General features: G+C 45.7%; 1 protein-coding gene across 1 annotated transcript in view; it reads left to right on the forward strand.

Moving 5' to 3' along the window:
- Positions 1 to 13992, forward strand: part of ASB18 (ankyrin repeat and SOCS box containing 18) — a gene marked incomplete at both ends in the record, with an annotated part of 33687 nt that extends 19695 nt beyond the window's left edge. The window contains 3 exons of the mRNA XM_084643330.1: positions 5017 to 5521; positions 9840 to 9953; positions 13807 to 13992. Coding sequence (XP_084499456.1) covers positions 5017 to 5521; positions 9840 to 9953; positions 13807 to 13992 — 805 coding nt within the window. The remainder of the gene's footprint in view (positions 1 to 5016; positions 5522 to 9839; positions 9954 to 13806) is intronic.
- Positions 13993 to 19303: the final 5311 nt, after the last annotated feature.

The raw sequence follows: 19303 nt of genomic DNA on the forward strand, positions 1-19303 counted from the left end.
GTTACAGTACACTAACCAGTGGGTTACATGCTTCCTCTGGAGAGAAGACACTCATTCTCAGGCCCACAGCAGTTCAAGTCCCCATGCGCCCTTGCTATGTGATAGCCACTATCTTGACTAACAGTGGAGATTGGACCAGGGACCTCCAGAGCTAAATATTTGAGTCTCTACAGATTGATCTAAAGAACCTGGGCCTGTAGCAGACTGTGAACTGGTTACAGAGGGGGACACATAACATGCACCAAACAGTGGTATACACATATGCTTACGGGCTTTCCTAAACCAAGACTACAGTACTGAGGTTAGTTTGATTTTCATTTGTCCTTTACAGGTCATCTTCCACAACCAAAGGGCCAAATGGAGCTACGTCAATTTGGATGAGCTGGGGATCTAGCCCTTACCTCCAACTTCCATGGAAATATAACCATTTAATGAAAGAAAAATTAGAGAAGAGAGAAGAATTAAGTAGCTACATAACATGTTGTCAGAAGGGTATCCAAACAGATTTTTCATTAGGCACCTGGTAGTCTTTAACATGGTTACAACTCAGACTGTTCTAGGCACCAAAGCCAAATGGCAATGTATAAGGAGAGCTAGGGGGAAGAAAACCTGCTGAAGTTTGCATGAGTCAATCTGGACCTGAGCAAGGTTCATTTCAGTTAAATATAAGCACTGAACATCACTAAACTCTGTAGAAGCATATCTGAGCAAAATAGGTGCACAGTATACATAAGAAGAAACTTTAGACAGGATTTTTACTGGCCAAGCCACAAAGGAGAGTAAATATCTACATAGAACCAAATAAATCAGAGGTGGACAATATCCGTGAGATAGGGCTTGCTGTACAGCTGAGCCCAGTACTGTCACATCAGTCTCTACTATGAAATCTACATCCCAGAATATTTTCAAGGTCTTGCATTATTACCTGTGAGTCTCCCCTCCTCCCTGCTGCCCTCCTCTCATTACCTAATAGAAATCCTAATCACAGCATGGCCAGTTGTACTGGCATGGGTGCCAACTGCCCTTTGCATGTACTGCAGAATTTGACATTGTTTTGCCACCATGTCACCGTTACAATGGTTACAACGTCAACTTCTAGTAGAAAAAGTAGCAGTAATTTTGATTCGTTTAGACTGGCTTATCACATTCACTTACTTGCATTAAGAAACCATTGGTGTGGACTGTTTATCTTTAACCCCCTTCTGTTTGTCAGAAGGCATTCTGTGCTGTAAATAGAATATTGTAAAGGGGGGGGTGTCCTTTTAATGGCCAAGGTTTCATGGCAGCCTCCCCTGATCTGAGATCACTCTTTTACAAATTTCCAAGATAATTTGTATTACAGGAATGTTTTTGTTTAAACACAAACCCTGTTCTTCTTGAAATGGCAGGTGCTGCCACATGGGACAGTCCCCAAAGTTGGGTAGCAAGCAATTCGGTACACTGCTCACAAAATACACTCCTTTCGGTGGGCTTGAACCAAGAAAGGAAGTGTTCCCCTGCAGTACGCACAAGGAGTGAAATCCTACATTCCTTATTCAAGCAAAACTCCCATAGACATCAGTGGGATTTCTGTCTGAATAAGGAGGGACTCAGGAAAGACTGCAGAGCTTGACCAAGGAAGACAACAAACCGGAAGAGTAGTTCTTGTTGGATAATTGCCACCCATGCCCCAATTCTCTTCCAACTCAAAGTTTTAACCTCACAATTTAAACATCTGTTCTCCCATTGATGCAAGGCTATTGAGAGATTTCTCTGGCAACAATTTGCAAATAGACCATTCTAGTGTGAGTAAAGTTACTCTACATTTGGAGAGCCAGGGAATATGTTTCAGCACTTTACTAGTTTCTGAAACTTGGAGAAGGCATAGGCGATAGTTTTGGTCACTTAAGTGGCACTGTCAGAAATGGGTGGAGAAAGCATTTTTAATGCCAAACCTGCCCATGTACAGCACCCCATGTGTCTCAAAGCAGCCCAAGTCAATGCATTAAGTAGCTATAGAAGTTTTGTTCCCTTCTAGTTATTCTGGCTCAATACCAGCGTGAACAGCCTTGATCACCAGCAGCCAAGGCCCAGACAGTGGGTTTGATGTTTTCAGCTGAGACTCATTCCCTGATTCACTTACAGCTGACATCTATATAAAGAACCTTGCCTTTCCACACTGCCTCCCACCTACCGCCTACTCACAGACCCTTGCCCTAAGGCATACGTGTCAGACAAGAGTTGGATTATATGGATAGTCTGCATAACACTCCGGGGCTGTTATCTACACCAAGAGATGAAATGACTGCAGACACATTGATTGCGTGAACTGGCTGATTGTCTCATGTGTCCTTGCAATAGTTTAATGTGTCTCCAGAGCAACACTGATTTTGACAAAACCTTTCTGGCACATCCACATGCAGTGCCCGCCTTGTAACCTTGCCTGTACCAGTGGACGCGGGGTCTCCAGGAGCACCTACTATGTGGTGCCCAGAGCCCTTGCTGGGTGGCACTGGGAGGACTGGCTGAAGCATCGTTGCTTTACTGCTTGTGGCTCCCCATCCATATGAAGAAGAAACCACAGCAGCCTACACTGACACAGCCAGACCTGATCATGGCCCAAGGCATTGCAACCAGGCACTTACACTCAACATTTGTAAAGTGCCTGGGGTTGGTATTGAGTGTGAACCTTTCCAACCAGTGCCCTTCCTTTCTCCTTGTGTGGACAAGGCTCTGGACCTTAGCCCAATGTTTGCACTTACAGCAATCAGCCAGAGTCACAGCCTTAACTTTTAAACAGCTGGGGATAGAAGACTCTTTCACATAAGCCAAAGAAGACCACCTTTCTCCCCGTGCCTGGAAAGCACTTGTGGGTGGCTGTGTGGACCACAGTCCCGAAAGCTGTAGAGGTTAGCTAACTGCTAGGCACAGTCATGGCATGCAGGAAGCGAGCTGCTCTCACCTTGCTCCAGTGTTAATGAGGCTGCAGATTTGGAGGATTATGCAAATAGTACCCCAATATGCATGCTCAGTGAATATGCAGGACCACATTTCCATAATCCTCTCTAACGCCCCCCTCCCCTATGCTCCTGCTTCCTCCTTGACAGGTTTCAGAACAGCAGCCGTGTTAGTCTGTATCTGCAAAAAGAAAAGGAGGACTTGTGGCATCTTAGAGACTAACCAATTTATTTGACCATAAGCTTTCGTGAGCTACAGCTCACTTCATCGGATGCATTCAGTGGAAAAAAACTGAATGCATCCGATGAAGTGAGCTGTAGCTCACGAAAGCTTATGCTCAGATAAATTGGTTAGCCTCTAAGGTGCCACAAGTCCTCCTTTTCTTCCTCCTTGAGTTTCACCTTCCCCCCTCACTCCTGATTTTCCTGTCTTGCCTGAGGCAACAAGACATTTTCCCCTAAGCTCTGGCAGGGCCAGGGGATCCCCCCTTCTCCCTGTGGAGTATTTTCTGGGGAGGGAGAGCCAGAATCTTGCTCCCTCCCCATCTGCTCATCTGCTGATGAGCTTCCTGTCTGCCCCCTACTCTGCACTGCAGCCTGCTGTCCCCACCCCCACCCCCCGCTGACCAGCTGGCTCTGCAGGGAAACCACAGCTGTTGGGTAGCTCTGCCAGGGAGACCCAGGTCCAATTCCCTACTCCCCTACAGCCTTCCTGTGTGGCCATCGCTTCGCCTCTCCTTGCTGCAGGTCCCCTCTGTCTGGGGATAACAGCTCTGCACTACTACATGAGAGTGTTGTGAGGATAAATGCTTTAAACGCTGAGGGGATGGAGGACATGTAAGTACCTTGGATAGATAAGGGAGAGGGAAGCAAGGAAGCCATCCCTGCCAGGATGCAGAGCCTTTGGGATCATTTCAGGCTCCCTCTCTGGCGTTCCCGAGTGGTTGCCTGAAAAGCCCAGCAGAGGGGGCTGGAAACTGGATGTCTTTGGAGGAGACTTCCTAGGTCTGATGACTCACAGCTTTTAACAGCCCGTTTGAAGAACAGAGGGCGCTCTACACCGGGCCACGGGGTGTTTGCCTCAAGGTCAAGTCACCAATGCCGTGCTGTCTGCCAGGCTCCGAGAGCTCTGCCTGCGCATCACCCTCCGTGCTTATTCTGAGCAGGCTCCCTTGTGTGTGGAGCCCCTTCCGGACACAGCAATGTGATGACGCAGCCTGGAGCTGTGCTCCCTATTCTGGGTGGGACGGTTTCTGAACCCCGGTCCTGGCCACCACCCCTTTCAAAACACAGTTATCTCACCCACTGATTTGACCACAGCATCTACCCCCGTTTAATGCCTCCATTGTCTCTCCTTTCCTTGCCTCATCAAGCTTAACCTTCTTGTTCTCCCTTTCCAGACCCTACATACCACTCTGTCTCAGACCTCCTCTCAGATCACATCCCAGCCCACCCAGGATGCCCGCCTTGTTCCTTTCTCCAGTTTCATCTCTATGCTTCCCCCTGCTCCTCCACACCACCCTCAATACACAGGATGCCCACACAGCGCTGGCTTGCCAAGCGTCCCCCACTCCCTCCTCCAGAACTCGCCAAAAGACTCACTTCTTCTGCACTGGCGAAAAGTAGCAGGTTAAGAGTGTTTTCTAAAACAGCATACACACCATTTTTTCCCCTTCTGGTGGCCCAGCATGTGCTGGCTGCCTTGCATCTGCCACCATCTCAGGCAGACATGGCAGATTTTTCTGTGCATTGCTCTTAAAGAAAACACAATTTATGGTACATTTCAGTTCATTTTTAAATAAAGGCTGCTCATATGAGCGTCGGCACCCCGTCCAGGTGGGCACCCCAGCCTTAACCACATTGTTTCCATTCCTTCAACCTAGTGTCCCATCATGCCAATAGTACCTAAGTGAATTAGGAGCACAAGTCCCATCAGAAGTCAGTGGGGGCCACCCAAGAGCTTTCTCTAATCTTAGTGGTCTCGTTAATGGGAGGTGGCAAAGATGGCCCAATAATAACCAAGTCAAACAACTCAGCTTCCATTTCTCCTTCAGTAAATGGCCGTGTCACTTCATTACAGATGTGCGAAACTTCTGGTGAAGTATGGCGCGATGGTTGATCTACCAAGTGAAGAGACACAGGAGACACCCCTTCACATAGCAGCTAAACATGGCCTCTATGATCATGCTCTCCTGTACTTGAGGTACGGCGCTAGTGCGGATAGGAAGAACAGTCGGGAAGAAACGGCACTCAGCGTGACTTGTGGACAGGCAAAAGAACAAGCGGAGCAAGGAAGCTACTTGCAGATGTGCAGATTGCTAGTCAAGTACGGAGCAGATGTCAACACCACAGATGAAGAGGAGAAGAGTCCACTCCACAAAGCCTGCAAGAATGCCAGTCACAGCTTGGTCCAGTTTTTGCTGCAGAATAAAGCGGATGTGAATGCCATTGATTACAACGGAGTCTCCCCCCTGTCCTGTATCCTACAGACCGCAGCCTTCAAGCAGCAACTGAGGCCACATCTCACAGTGCAGACATTGCTGAACCATGGCTCCCAAAAAATCTGGCCTATGGCCTTCGGGAAGGTACCGTCTCACGCATTGGCTAGAGGCAGAGGCAGTTAGCCAGCTTAAATACCAGTGAGCCTTTTCCAAGGGGATCGGTAAAGGGCTACAGTAAGGTTGGCCAACTGATTGCTAGTTCTAATCCAGGCCAGTAATGGCTGAGGGCAGTTAGCAGCCCAGGGCTGTGCAGTGGCCTATGTGAAAAGGATTTGGTGGTTTCAGGCAAGTTTTCAGCGGACAGGAGTTCATATCACAGCACTGGCATCCTTGTTGGCCATCTCAGCAGAGACTGACCTGCTCTCTTAGCCCCCTTTGAAGTGACCCTTTTGGCTGTGGTGGGGCGGTGAGGGCTGAAACTTGCAATGTAACTGCCTGTACTATCCCTGGTCTGTAACTAAGCAGAGGAATTAGCCCTCTGAGGCCAGCCACCCAGCACCTTGCCTGAGCACTAAATTCACTCACACGTTTCTTTTAAAGAAGGGAGGACAAAGCCTCTTTCAAAAGGCCGATGTCAGTACTCAACTGGCCGCTGAGAGAGTGGTGAGCAGTTCTAGTCAATGTAGGAACAGGAACAACAAGCTAACAGTGCCCCACTCACCTCACGTGTAGTGACAGTGGGTAACAATTTCAACAGCACCTAAGTGACTTAGGCTCTGAAGTCCCATTTTCAGAAGTGACTTACGCCTCTTTTCAAGTCACTGGAGATTTGCAAAGTGGACTTAGAAACCTGAGCTCCACTAGTTTGCAATGAGATGAAGGTTCCTAAGTCACTTTTGAAAATGGGCCTTGTAGCAGGGTCGTATGGGAAAAACCCAGGAGGTGGGCGGGCGCAAGCCCACCCACTGCTAAAGACCCCTCCCCCAGCCTAGCGGGAGGGACCACTGGACCCAGGGACCAACTGATTACGGGGGACAACTAATGAAAAACAGGGACCGGAGTAAGGGTCAGAGGTTCAAAATGAGGATACCGGATGAGGACACCGAGCAGAGAACCCTGGACAGCGCCCACTGCTCCTCAAAGCTGTCAAGGGAGCCAGCGGACACTGCCCAGTGGAACTCTGCCCGGATGCGTGAAACTAGGGAGGAACGGAAATAGGCCCTGCAGTCACAGAGCACCCCCTCGTCCAACATCCTCCTCCTGGTATTGTAGATGGAGACTTTGGCCAGAGCCAGGAGGAGGTTGATGAGGAGATCTCGCGACTTCATGTGGCCATGGATAGGGTGTGCAAAGAGGAACAAGTGTGGGGAAAAGTGCAGCCAGAACCTCAACAAGAGGTTTGTAGCGGGGCGGTCACCCGCTCCCAGCCCAAAGGGGTTAAAAGCCAGCCTTTGGAGAGGGCTGGGGCTGGGAGCCTTAGGCTGGGCTGATTGGGAGGCAGCCTCAGCTGTGGCTACACCCCAAGCAGACTCGGCTGGCCCTATAAAGGGGCTGTTGGGCTGAGGCTCAAGCGACTCTCTCTAGCTTGTGAGAGGGAGGGACCTGGCTGCAGGGACCTAAGCAGAGTACCTAGATTGGAGCAGGGCTGGGGAGCTCCAGCCAGGAAAGCCCCAGGCTATGGCCTAGTATTAGCCCCAACAGGTACTGGGGTTGCAGGGGACAGCCCAACGTTAGACAGAGGCAGCAGGTCCAAACCCAACCTTGCCTGTGATGAGTGGCTCATACTGCAGTCTGCCCCAGGGCGCGGGGGCTAGCTGGTGACTGGCAGTAGCCTACAACTGAGGCGAGGTAGGGATAGAGGGTGGGGGTTCCCCAGGGAGGGGAGACCCTGCAAGTGAGGGGTTACTGCCAGGGTGCAGCACCCCAACATACAAGGGGTACTGCGTCCGGGAGGGACACGGGGGCCCGGCGTAAATGGGACACCGGCCTGCAGAGGGTGTTCCAAGGCTGGAAGTAGAGCTAATTCCCAGGACCCCAGCAGAAGGCGCCGCAGGGGTGAGTCCCACAGGCTTACAGGCCTGAAGAGCCTAAATCAACAGAGGCGCTTTGGAAAATGTTCCCCAGCATGATAATAGTGACTGTTAGCTTCCATGTTGAGAGGGGAACAGTTCTTGCGGTAGATTTACATCCTTTTCTTAAGAAACTCGTCATTTGAATACGGCACCCAAAGCAGGTTACAAACTTTAAATACGTTGCCAACACGTAGTCAGTTAACTTACATGTTGAGGACTAAACATTTCCTCTGGGTAACTCCAGTGAAGAAAACGGAGTTACCCTAGATCTTAACCTGGCCCTAGAAGGCTTCTGAGTTATGAACTCTGTCCCATGTACACGGGCTACTCTGTGCTCACACGTGTAGGAAGAACCAACAGAGCTGGGAGCATCTAGCTGGTAAACTCTAAGCCAGGTAGGGCATCAAATAAAAGCTCTCAAACTGCAGCAGGATGTCAATTTTTTTTCACAAAACAAAAAAAAGCCCAAGATAAATTAAACAGGTAAACCATGTCCAGCTGCTTGGCCCCTTTCCAGGGCCTTCTCCCCTGAGCTGGGGGCCTTGTGCAGGTGCCTACCTGCTCCTTGCAAGCAGCTAGAGCTGTATCCGCAGTTAGCTGCTTGTTGGCCTTTGATCTAAGGACCAGGTGACCTGCAGCTATGACCTGAACCCTGGGAGGCAGCTAATTAGTTCCATTGGGGACTTAAAGGACCATCGCATCCCCTGACATGAACAAATGGTTCTGGGTTTGGGAAGGAGGCAAGGTTGGGTTGTTCTATTTATCCATCTGTATCAAAATCTGTGATGTTCCTCCCTAGGGTAACTTCACTGAAGTCAGTGCAGCTACACTAAGAATTCATGTGAACAACTGTGTACGGTGTGATTTTTTTGTGTGTGTGCCCAATTCAGCACTGCGTTAGTCCAGTCTGATGCTGGTGTGCCTCCACTAAGGCTTTGTCTACACTGGAACGTGAACAACCAAACTTTTTGTCGGTCAGGGGTGTGAAAAAACACACACACACCCCAAACGACAAAAGTTTTGCTGATGAAAAGCATCAGTGTGAACAGCGCTCTCCAGCCGACAAACAGCAGCTGCACTGCACGCCTTTTAGTGGCATGGCTGCAGCACAGCCGTGTCACTGAAAGGTGCGCGGTGTAGACATAGTCTAAGTCACATAGTAGTGAATCACACCCTGTATATTTTTTGCCGCCTCATTTGGGGCCTGACCTTGAGAGGCGCTGTGTGTCTCTCAGGATCAGGCCCTTAACGTCACACATCATTTGGCTTTAAATCACATTTTAATGAGCAATGTTGGTCACATGCAGACAGAGGGTAAAGTTTTTAAAAGTGCAGGGGCTTATTGCCCTCCATGTTTGTGTGAATTAAATACATGCTGGAAACTTATTTCAGTGATCAGAGAGGTTCCTATCCTGCTGAGAATGTTTCATTGGCCTTAGACACCTAAGTCATCTAGACACTTCTTAAAATTTTTACCCAGAGTGCTTTGCTTTGTAAAGGGATGACTTTTTGATGGCCTCTGAACGTGCTCAAATTCAATCTGATTTGAGAGGGGGGAACCTTTCACTGGGATCATGCTGCCTGGAGTAATGAACATTAAAATGTGAATGAAATGCTTTGTGGTGATGGGTGTATGAAGTCTATAGGAGGGTAAGGGGGAAAGGGTTAGGATAGGCTGAAACTAGCTCTGTTGTGGAGGCTGAGAAACAGAGTGCCCAATCTATCTAATCTATCACAGAGCCCCGGCATATCAACTTGGTATTTTTGTCATCAAAGTATCTTGCTATTGCTTTGCATTTCATTGATTTTTACCTCAAAGCATAAAGAAAATATTATCCTGGCTTATGTACAAGCAAAGAGTGTAACCAAAAAACAAATGGTTTCAGAGTGGCAGCCATGTTAGTCTGTACCAGCAAAAACAACGAGGAGTCCTTGTGGCACCTTAGAGATTCTTATTCTTTGGGCATAAGCTTTCATGGGTTCTGATGAGCATGTTCTAGCCCACAAAAGCTTATGCCCAAATAAATCTGAGTCTCTAAGGTACCACAAGGACTTCTCGTTGAAAAAGCAACTGGTGCATCCAGTGAAAATAACCTCACAATAAAAGCAAGCCTTCCAATTATTTTTGCATATGAAGGAGATTTAGGGACTTGCTACAGAGCAGAACTTCTTCTTTTAATGTTGTGTGCACCATTCCCAAGTGCCTTGGCTAAGTGGTTTACACAGATAATTGGGCTGTCATTGGTGGAACCTCTGATCCTTTCATCTAGTGACATGATGAAAAGTGAAACCTCCAGTCGTCCCATTTGGGATTTTTAAGAGTTTCGGCACTGCGTGTACAGGACCCCCAGTGAAACCTCACAACATCACCTCTACATTTGTTCTTCTAGGTGCTGAGGTCTTGTGCATCTGTGCCAGAGATCATTGAAATCCTCTTCAATTCCTACTCTCAAGTCCCCATCTCCGAGCAGTGGCGGGAGGCTATTCCAGAGGAGATATTTCAGGTAGGAAAGCTGTGGGCTGGTTTCTTAGATAGGCATATAGCCAGTGGCACAGTTTTGCCTCCTAAGACATGAGTTCATATCCCACAGTGCCTGAGGCCGTGCCATCATGAGACCTTGAGCACTGCAGGTTCCTTCCCACACCACTCCCACTATCAGAATGGTTGCCTCTTACACCTACCCTGCACAGATGTAAATAACCAGATAAGGTGCAAGGCAGTGAAAAATCGAGCCCCTGCTTTGCACCCAGTAGCTTAGGATCCTGCTCTAAAAATGAAAATAGCCAAATGGCATCAAGGGCAAGTACAGTTTCCAGCGGATGGCACAAATGGAAAGGAGCAACTCCAAAATGAATATTAAACTTTGTTAAAACTGACCTTAAAAAAAGAATGTTTACTCTGGGAACATTTTATATAGAACAGACCTAAAATTCATCTCTTCAGTTTTACACTGGATTAACGCCATCAGTTCAAAAAGCGTTACTCCTGATTTACACCAGCATGAGAGCACAATAAAGCCCAACGTGGTAACCAATACGTGCATTTGTGACATCACTTCCCTGCAAGTCCTGCACTGATGACATAGGAATGAGTGGCGATGGACAGTGCAAATCCAACCATACAAAGTTACAATCAAAAGGGCCAACAACCAACCACTTGTTTTGAATGTTCTTTCCAGTTTTCTCCATATTGAGAGTCTGTACAAATCCTGTCCTTTTTAGCTAAATGTCAGTTTTAAGAGAGCGGGTCAGAATAGCTTTAGTTTTCATTTGTTTGGTTTTTTTAAATGTTGGAAAGTAACAAAAATAATGGAGTGGCAGTGAATAGCTGAGGGTAAAGGGGAATACACTGAGTCCTCTAGGTCAGTTCTACCTCTGATCCAAGCTGGAGGCAGCATGGTACAATGGGTGTGGCACTTACCTAGGACTCAGGAGACTGGCTATGCCACTGACCTGCTGCGGGACCTTGCACGATCCACTCTGTCCCTTCCCACCCCTTGTCTAGTTAGATTGTAAATGCTGTGGAGTGAGGACTGTCTCTTTACCATATGTTTGTACAGTACCGAGCCCAATAAGGTCCCAGTTTTGGTCTGCATCTCTAAGCATTACTGTACTAGAAATAATTGCACACACAAAACCCCTACATTAAAGGAACATTGCAAAGGCAAGCATTCAATAGTTAGGCAATGCCTGGCAACTTTAACTCAACCCCTCTTGGACATATGCATTATGATAGTCTTCATTACATTCTATTTTTTCCACAGGACCCTTGCCAGGCATACCTATAATAAAATTAATAGTGATCAAAAGTTGTTACCCTCTGATGCCTGTCTGTGAAATAAATAGATGGTCTCAAGCCCGCTACTAGTATGCAGGTTTCCCCATCATGAAACCGTTTGGCTTTATGTAGCAGGGAAGCCAAGGACTGAAATCTGAACGACAATCTCGTTCCTAGGAGAGATTCCTCCAGGTCCCAGCTGAGGTTACGTTAGTGTGAAGAGCGGGGGAAGCACGTGCACTTCTAGTGCTGTCTCTCTGCCGTGGACATACAGAGGAGTCTGGTCAAGCCTGTCCCTTTCATACGTGCTGGATTCATTCAACAAAATTTAGAAGTTCAGGAAGAATTCAGTGTGAGCCTTTTTGCTGCTGTTTCTAGAAATGAGGTTGTCCCTTCCTGGTGAGATTTATGAGAGAACACTGAAAAGATGAAATACTGAAGAGTGAAGATGGCAGAGACCCTGCTAGAACATGAGATGATTATGGCACCTTTACAGCATTGGTATACAGAAACTCATGGCACCATGATCCCTAGATAAGAACATAAGAGTGGCCATACTGGGTCAGACCAAAGGTCCATCTAGCCCAGTATCCTGTCATCCAACAGTGGCCAATGCCAGGTGCCCCATAGGGAATGAACAGAACAGGTCATCATCAAGTGAAATCCCAGTTTCCCGTTCCCAGCTTCTAACAGAGGCTAGGGACACTTCAGAGCATGGTTTTGCATCCCTGCCCATCCTGGCTAATAGCCATTGATGGACCTATCCTCCATGAACTTAGCTAGTTCTTTCTTGAACCCTGCTATAGTTCTAGATAGTTTGCACAAGCAATCTCTGGCATATGGTCTTGGGATGACAAGTTTATGGAGGAGATGATATGATGGGATAACAAGATTTTGGCAATTAATTGTTCTTTAAATATTCATGGTAAATAGGCCCAATGGCCTGTGATGGGATGTTAGATGGGGTGGCTCACCCAGGTATTCCTACCCATGCTCCAATCAAACCTCCGATTTACCCTTAGATGTGCTCTCATCCCCTCTCCCCGCTCAGTCCTGCGATCGTGGGTCAGTCCTCAAATATTCTGAGTTCACACTTGGCGTAGGTCAGGGAAGGAAGGCAAGAGTGGCTCTAAGCCACTGTTACACCCGTCCCAGTCCCGGAAAGCCACTGCACAGCTCTAGCTAGCACCAGCCAGTATTGTTCCCTAGGGGCTGTTCCTTCAGCCAGAGCTCAATGAAGCATACTGCACTCTGATTCCCCCTCTCTAGTCCCCATCATGTCTCCTATTACCTGGAACCCCCCTCCCTACTCCTAGCCAGCCCCAATATGCCCCCTGCCTAAGGAGGCAAGTATCAGAGGGGTAGCCATGTTAGTCTGTATCCTTAAAAACAACGAGGAGACCGGTGGCACCTTAAAGACTAACAGATTTATTGGGCATAAGCTTTCATGGGTATTTCATGCATCTGAAGAAGTGGATTTTTTTACCCGTGAAAGCTTATGCCCAAATAAATCTGTTAGTCTTTAAGGTGCCACCAGACTCCTCGTTTTTAAGGAGGCAAGAAGGGGCTGGCATAATGCCCCATACCAGGTCAATCATCAGCTGCCTCTTTATGGCAGCATTCAGTCTCTGCACTGCTCCTGTAACCACAGCAGAGATCTATCATTTGTTGGTTGGTGTATTTGTGAACTGCTTTGAATGGATGCAGTACGTCGCCCCCTATTTCTGTTGCTTCCTTCCACTAACAGAGTTGCTGCTTAGCTCACTAATTTCAGGCCTGTGGTTTCTGTGTCCTCGGGTCATAAGAACCAAGCTAGCTGCTGTGGGATAAGGCTGGGGTTTACAAAGCACAATCCTGGCCTTTGTCAATCTTTTGAAAACCCCGAGCCTTCCCCCACAAAGTCAATGGGGTCTGGGCACCAAACTCCTTCGAAGCCCTAGGGCTACAACATTTAAAATCTCCACCCCTTCCTTTTCTGGGGGCACATCAAATTGTTAGGCAGGGAGACCAGGCTTCAGCCCAGCTAAAATCTCACCCTTGTGTGTTTACAACTGGTGGATGGCAGCATATAGGCAGCAATGAGCACTACAGTGGCAGTCGTTGATTGTTGCTACATCCTTTGATCCTCGTAGATCTACCCCAGCCACACTTGGAAAGAAAAAGAAAGCTGGCATATAAGGGCTGTTCTCTGTGCGTTCTGCAGTTGTTTCTACCAAGGATTAAGCAGCCATCTTAGAAGCTCCATGCCTCCTATACTTCGAGTCAGCATGCTAATGCTTTATGAAGAATTCTGCTGTCAAGTATATTTAAAATCACAAAAAAATAAAACTGTTTTCCACAATGAGGTGTTGTACCTGCAGAAATTTTGTGTGTCCTTTCTGATGGGAATTACTTTTGTAGGTGTGTTTCATCTCAGAGAATCCTACCAGTACCTAAAGTTCTTAACATGCGAACAAGTTTCGGTAATGATGTTACCTTACTTAATCTAATCATGCTATTGATTTTCAGTTTGAAAATTCTCTGTTTTATCTAGCTTATCCAAAAACTGAATTCAAGGTTTACTCTCTCTTGCTTTACAGATGCATCTGCCCTTTTACGAATCCTTTTTCATGCTGTCATGCACACCTCGGGGTCTGCAACATTTGTGCCGTTGTGCCATTCGGAAAAAGTTTGGCATCAAATGCCACTACCTTATCCCCTTATTGCCTGTGCCCAAACCCCTACAAAACTACCTGCTGCTGGAACCTGAAGGAATACTGGTTTGAAGTGCTGTCCTTTTACTAACTGATCGTCAGTAGTATATCACAGTATATTTTGTGTGTGCCTTTAGAATTACAGATCTGTCATTTCCATTATAAATAATTGTTTTTCAGGGATTTACATTGTAACTTAAAAATTTGCTTTCAGTTGAAAATTTGTATGGAATGTTTTTTAATCACATTATATGTTCAGGTTATACTTATTAATAGTCTATGATGGGTTAACAAATGAGTAATCGCTATTATAAGCATATTACAGACATGAGTAGTACGTGTTACAAAAACTTAACTGAAGTCAATGAGATGATGCATATGCATAGTGTTAAATGGGTGTAAGCATCAGCAGGATCTAACCCACGTGCACTCCTAATGATTTCAGTGGTATCACTCCCAGGAGTAAAGAGAGCCAAATTTGGCCCTTAATAGAGTCACTGTTGTAACCTTTGGCAGAATGCTCAAACTGATGAGGATAACCTATAATATAGAAAGGCTTGGCAGAATTCTATTTTTTTAAATCATTTTGATAGATAATATCAGTATTTATTTTTGAGCATCTTTTTAGATTTTATATATGTAAATTTTCATGGTTAACCAATTTATGGACTTTAAGCATTTTTTATCAATTAAAATTTTCAAAGTTGCAGGAAATTAGGTGGGGGCAGACAATTAATTAATGACAGTGGCTGTTAACATTCAAAAAGTCAAAGCATTATAAGCCACTCAAGCACAAACTGTCAACATCACATGTCAAAATATACAAAGCCTTAAATCAGGAAATCACCCCTACTTTTACTATTCATTTGCTAGTCCATTTGTAACAAGCCTAATTCTAAACTCTAAATTGCTGGACTTTGACTCTAATAAGTTCTCAAGCAACATTTGTCTGTCTTTGCCTATCTGTAAATTTTGATTATTATCAATGGAAATATTTTTTCATCACTTTGTGTGTGTATGGTGAAATCAGCATTTACTGACATTTGCCAATAAAAATCTAATTCTTCCAAGCCTAAATAGAGACCAAACCCTATTAGCATTTTAATTGTCCTTTAAAGACCAGGCTGTGGCTGAAAGCTGGCTACTCTACATACACACAAACTTTTTCTTTGATTCCTATATTAAAATTAAAATGGCTCCATCCTACCACAAGCAGCTTGCAGTATCTCCAAAGATGCTCTTGGCACCACATATGAGTGCAGCTCTGCTCTGAGCATGTGTCACGATGTACTGAGCCTAATCACATGTCGGGGCCCCTCCGATCACGCTGGTATAGACTAATGCAGGAGAGCTGGGGAGTGTTTGTTTGAAAATTAAGGGAAGACATTTAGGATCTTGTCTAAATCTATTTAATACAAATTTAAAACAATAGTGTTCTGACCAAAACATGAAGCGTTAGACTAATGGCCGTTGCCCTCTCCTTAACCCTCTTACATTCAGGCACTGGAGCGGGGATTTTCAAAGGTCAGCCAGGTGTCCAGCTGCCAATGAGTTTCACTATTTCATGTCTGCCAATGGGAACTGGGCACCAACCTCCCTTAGGCGCCTTTCGAAAGCATCCCAGCCTACAGCAAATAGGTAGGTGTAGGTGAAATCCTGGCCTCATTGCCATCAATGGTCAAAAACTCCCACTGATTTCTGTAGGGCTAGGATTTTACCCAGTAAATGGGGATAAACTCAGAGATTCCCAGGCCAGAAGGGATCATTGTGATCATCTAGTCCAACCTCCTGTATAACACAGGCCAGAGAACTTGCCAGAATTAATTCCAGTTTGCCTACACCATGTCTTCTAGAAAAATATCCAATCTTGAGTCTTGAGTTAAAGACTTCCAGTGACAGAGAATTCACCACAACCCATGGTAAGTTGGTCAGTGGTTAATTACCCTAACTGTTAAAAACTAATGCCTTATAGCAGTGGTTCCCAATCTTGTTCCGCCGCTTCTGCAGGGAAAGCCCCTGGCAGGTCGGGCCGGTTTGTTTACCTGCTGCATCCGCAGGTTCGGCTGATCGCGGCTCCCAGTGCCTGTGGTTCGCTGCTCCAGGCCAATGGGAGCTCCTGGAAGCGGCGTGGGCTGAGGGACATACTGGCCACCACTTCCAGCAGCTCCCATTGGCCTGGAGCCGCGAACCACAGCCACTGGGAGCCGCGATCCGCCGAACCTGTGGACGTGGCGGGTAAACAAACTGGCCCGGCCCGCCAGGGGCTTTCCCTGCCCAAATGGCGGAACAAGTTTGGGAACCACTGCCTTATAGAATCATAGAAATGTCAGGCTGGAAGGGACCTCAAGAAGTCATCAAGTCCAGTCCCCTGTGCTGAGGCAGGACCAAGTAAACCTAGATCATCACTGGCAGGTGTTTGTCCAACCTGTTCTTCAAAACTTCCCTGATGGGGAGATACCACAACCTCCCTTGGAAGCCTGTTCCAGAGCTTAACTCCCTTAGAGATAAAATGCTTTTGCTAATATCAAATCTAAATCTCCCTGGCTGCAAATTAAGCCCATTATTTCTTGTCCTACCTTCATTGGTCATGGAGAACAATTGATCACCGTCCTCTTTATAACAGCCCTTCACATATTTGAATCAGGTCCCCCTTAGTCTTCATTTCTCAAGACTAAACATGCCCAGGTTTTTTAATCTGTCCTCATAGGTCGGGTTTTTCTAAACCTTTTATCATTTTTGTTGCTTCCTCTGGACTCTCTCCCATTTGTCCACATCTTTCCTAAAGTGCATCACCCAGAATTGGACACAGCTAAGGCCTCACCAGTGCTAAGTAGAGCAGAACAATTACCTCTGGTATCTTACATACAATACTCCTGTTAATACACCCCAGAATTTTAGCCATTTTTGCAACTGCATCACATTGTTGACTCATATTCAATTCATATTTTGATCCACTATAACCCTCAGATCCTTGTCAACAATACTACCACCTAGCCAGTTATTCCCCATTTTGTAGTTGTGCATTTGATTTTTTCCTTCTGAAGTGAAGCACTCTGCACTTGTCTTTATTGACTCTCATCTTGGTGAAATCAGACCAATTCACCAATTTGTCAAGGTCATTTTGAAGTCTAATCCTGTCCTCTAAAATGCTCACAACCCCTCCCATCTTGGTATCATCTGCAAATTTTATAAGCATGCTCTCCACGCCATTGTCCAAGTCATTAATTAAAATACTGAATAGTACTGACCTCTGCACGACCCCACTAGATATGTCCTCCCAGTTTGACAGCAAACCATTGATAATTACTCTTTGAGTACAGTCTTTCAACCAGTTCTGTGATCATCTTATAATAATTTCATCTAGATCAAATTTCCCGAGTCTGTTTATGAGAATGTCCTATGGGACTTTGTCAAATACCTTACTAAAAGTCAGGATATATTATATCTACTGCTTCCCCCCATCCACTAGGCCAATAACCCTGTGAAAGAAGGAAATTAGGCTGGTTTGGTATGATTTGTTCTTGACAATTCCATGCCTGCTATTCCTTGTAACCCTATTATCCTCTAGGTGTTTACAAATTGATTATTTAACAATTTTTCCAGTATCTTTCCAAGTAGCAAAGTTAGGCTGACTGGTCTATACTTCCCTGGGTCCTCTTTGTTCCCCTTTTTGAAGATAGGTACTGTTCCAAGATTGCTAAAGCTAGTGCCTGACGTACCCTAGGATGAATTTCATCAGGCCCTGCCAATTTGAATGCATTCTTTCTTTAACCTGTTCTTTCCCTATTTTTGGCTTGCATTCCTTCTCCTTTGTTGTTAATACAGTATTAGTTGTGTTGAGTATCTGGTTACCGTCAACCTTTTTAGTGAAGACTAAAGCAAAGTAGACATTAAACATCTCCGGTTTCTTGGTGTCATCAGTCTTATTAGCTCTCCTTCCCCACTGTGTAGAAGGTCTACACTTTCCTTCATCTTTCTCTTGCTCCTAATGTATTTAAAGAACTTATTTTTATTGCCTTCTGTGTCCCTTGCTAGACATAACTCATAGTGCGTTGTAGCCTTTCTGATTTGGCCCCAACATGCTTGTTATTTTAAGTCTGAAGTTGTGTAGCTTCAATTCCCAGACATTGGATCTTGTTATACCTTTCAGAGTAGCAGCCGTGTTAGTCTGTATTCGCAAAAAGAAAAGGAGTACTTGTGGCACCTTAGAGACTAACCAATTTATTTGAGCATGAGCTTTCGTGAGCTACAGCTTATGCTCAAATAAATTGGTTAGTCTCTAAGGTGCCACAAGTCCTCCTTTTCTTTTTGTTATACCTTTGTTTGCTAGACTGAAGAGACCCCTATTACCAAAATTCTGCTCCACACTTGAAGGCTTAGATAATAGCTGGGGCTGTTGCCAGTAGCATATATGCACAAGAGAATGGAATGACAACAGGAATTATGCCCAGATTTTGCGAAGTACTTAAACATGCGATTGTCTGTAAGCCCATACTCCCAGCGATTCATAAGCATCCATAACTTCAACAGGCATCGCCCATACTGCTGCCCATCACCATTCTATCTGAGCACCTTTTCATGTAAAATCTATAGCAATCCTAAAGTCTGTGGTGGACTTCATGAAGTCTCTGGCACCCTATTAAAGGTAAAAACTCTGTCTGGTGGAGAGTGTTTGTTTTTGATTTGTAAGATTTCATTAACCTTTTTTAAAGGTTGATTGTTTCGGGGGGGGTGTTTGTTTTTTGTTTTGGGCTGGGTTTATCTGGGGGCTAGGGGAGGCTGGGTATAAGGGGTGTCAGAGCTGAGTACCATTGTATCCAAGCCAGCAAAGATAGGGCTGGTTTTCACCCCATCTTATTTTTCATATTCCATCTGCACGGTTGCATATAGAAGAAAAACAGTTTCACTGTAGCAGTCACATATCCTACTGGCGCTTTTTAACATAATTAGCATGGCAACTTCTCAGAGGGGCATACTCAATAAAACAGTACATATTTGAGTGTAGTGTTCAATACATATTTCAGAATGAAAGCACAGGACAAGGTAGTAAATTGGCAGCCCAGTGTATAAGCCACCAGAACGTATAATGAGAAGGTAAACTGGCCTTCACAGATAAGAAATATGGCCTTAGCAAGGAAAAAGGAGATTTGCATGGCCCATGACTTATTCTAGTTTATTTCAAGCCCCCTGTCTTATTATCAATGTTCTCCTATCCTGATTGACCAGTACATCCAGAACCCAATAGGTTCCCACCTCACTCTCTTTAAATATCTCTTCCTGTGTCGTCATTGCCAATCCAGGTATAGAACAGGAGACCCGTGTCAGCCTCAGATCTACATGCATCCACAGCCACTGCAAAATATCTAAGAGGAGCCGACCTCCA

Source organism: Lepidochelys olivacea (genome assembly GCF_965140295.1).
Source record: "Lepidochelys olivacea isolate rLepOli2 genome assembly, chromosome: 11".
NCBI classification, from domain to species: domain Eukaryota; kingdom Metazoa; phylum Chordata; order Testudines; family Cheloniidae; genus Lepidochelys; species Lepidochelys olivacea.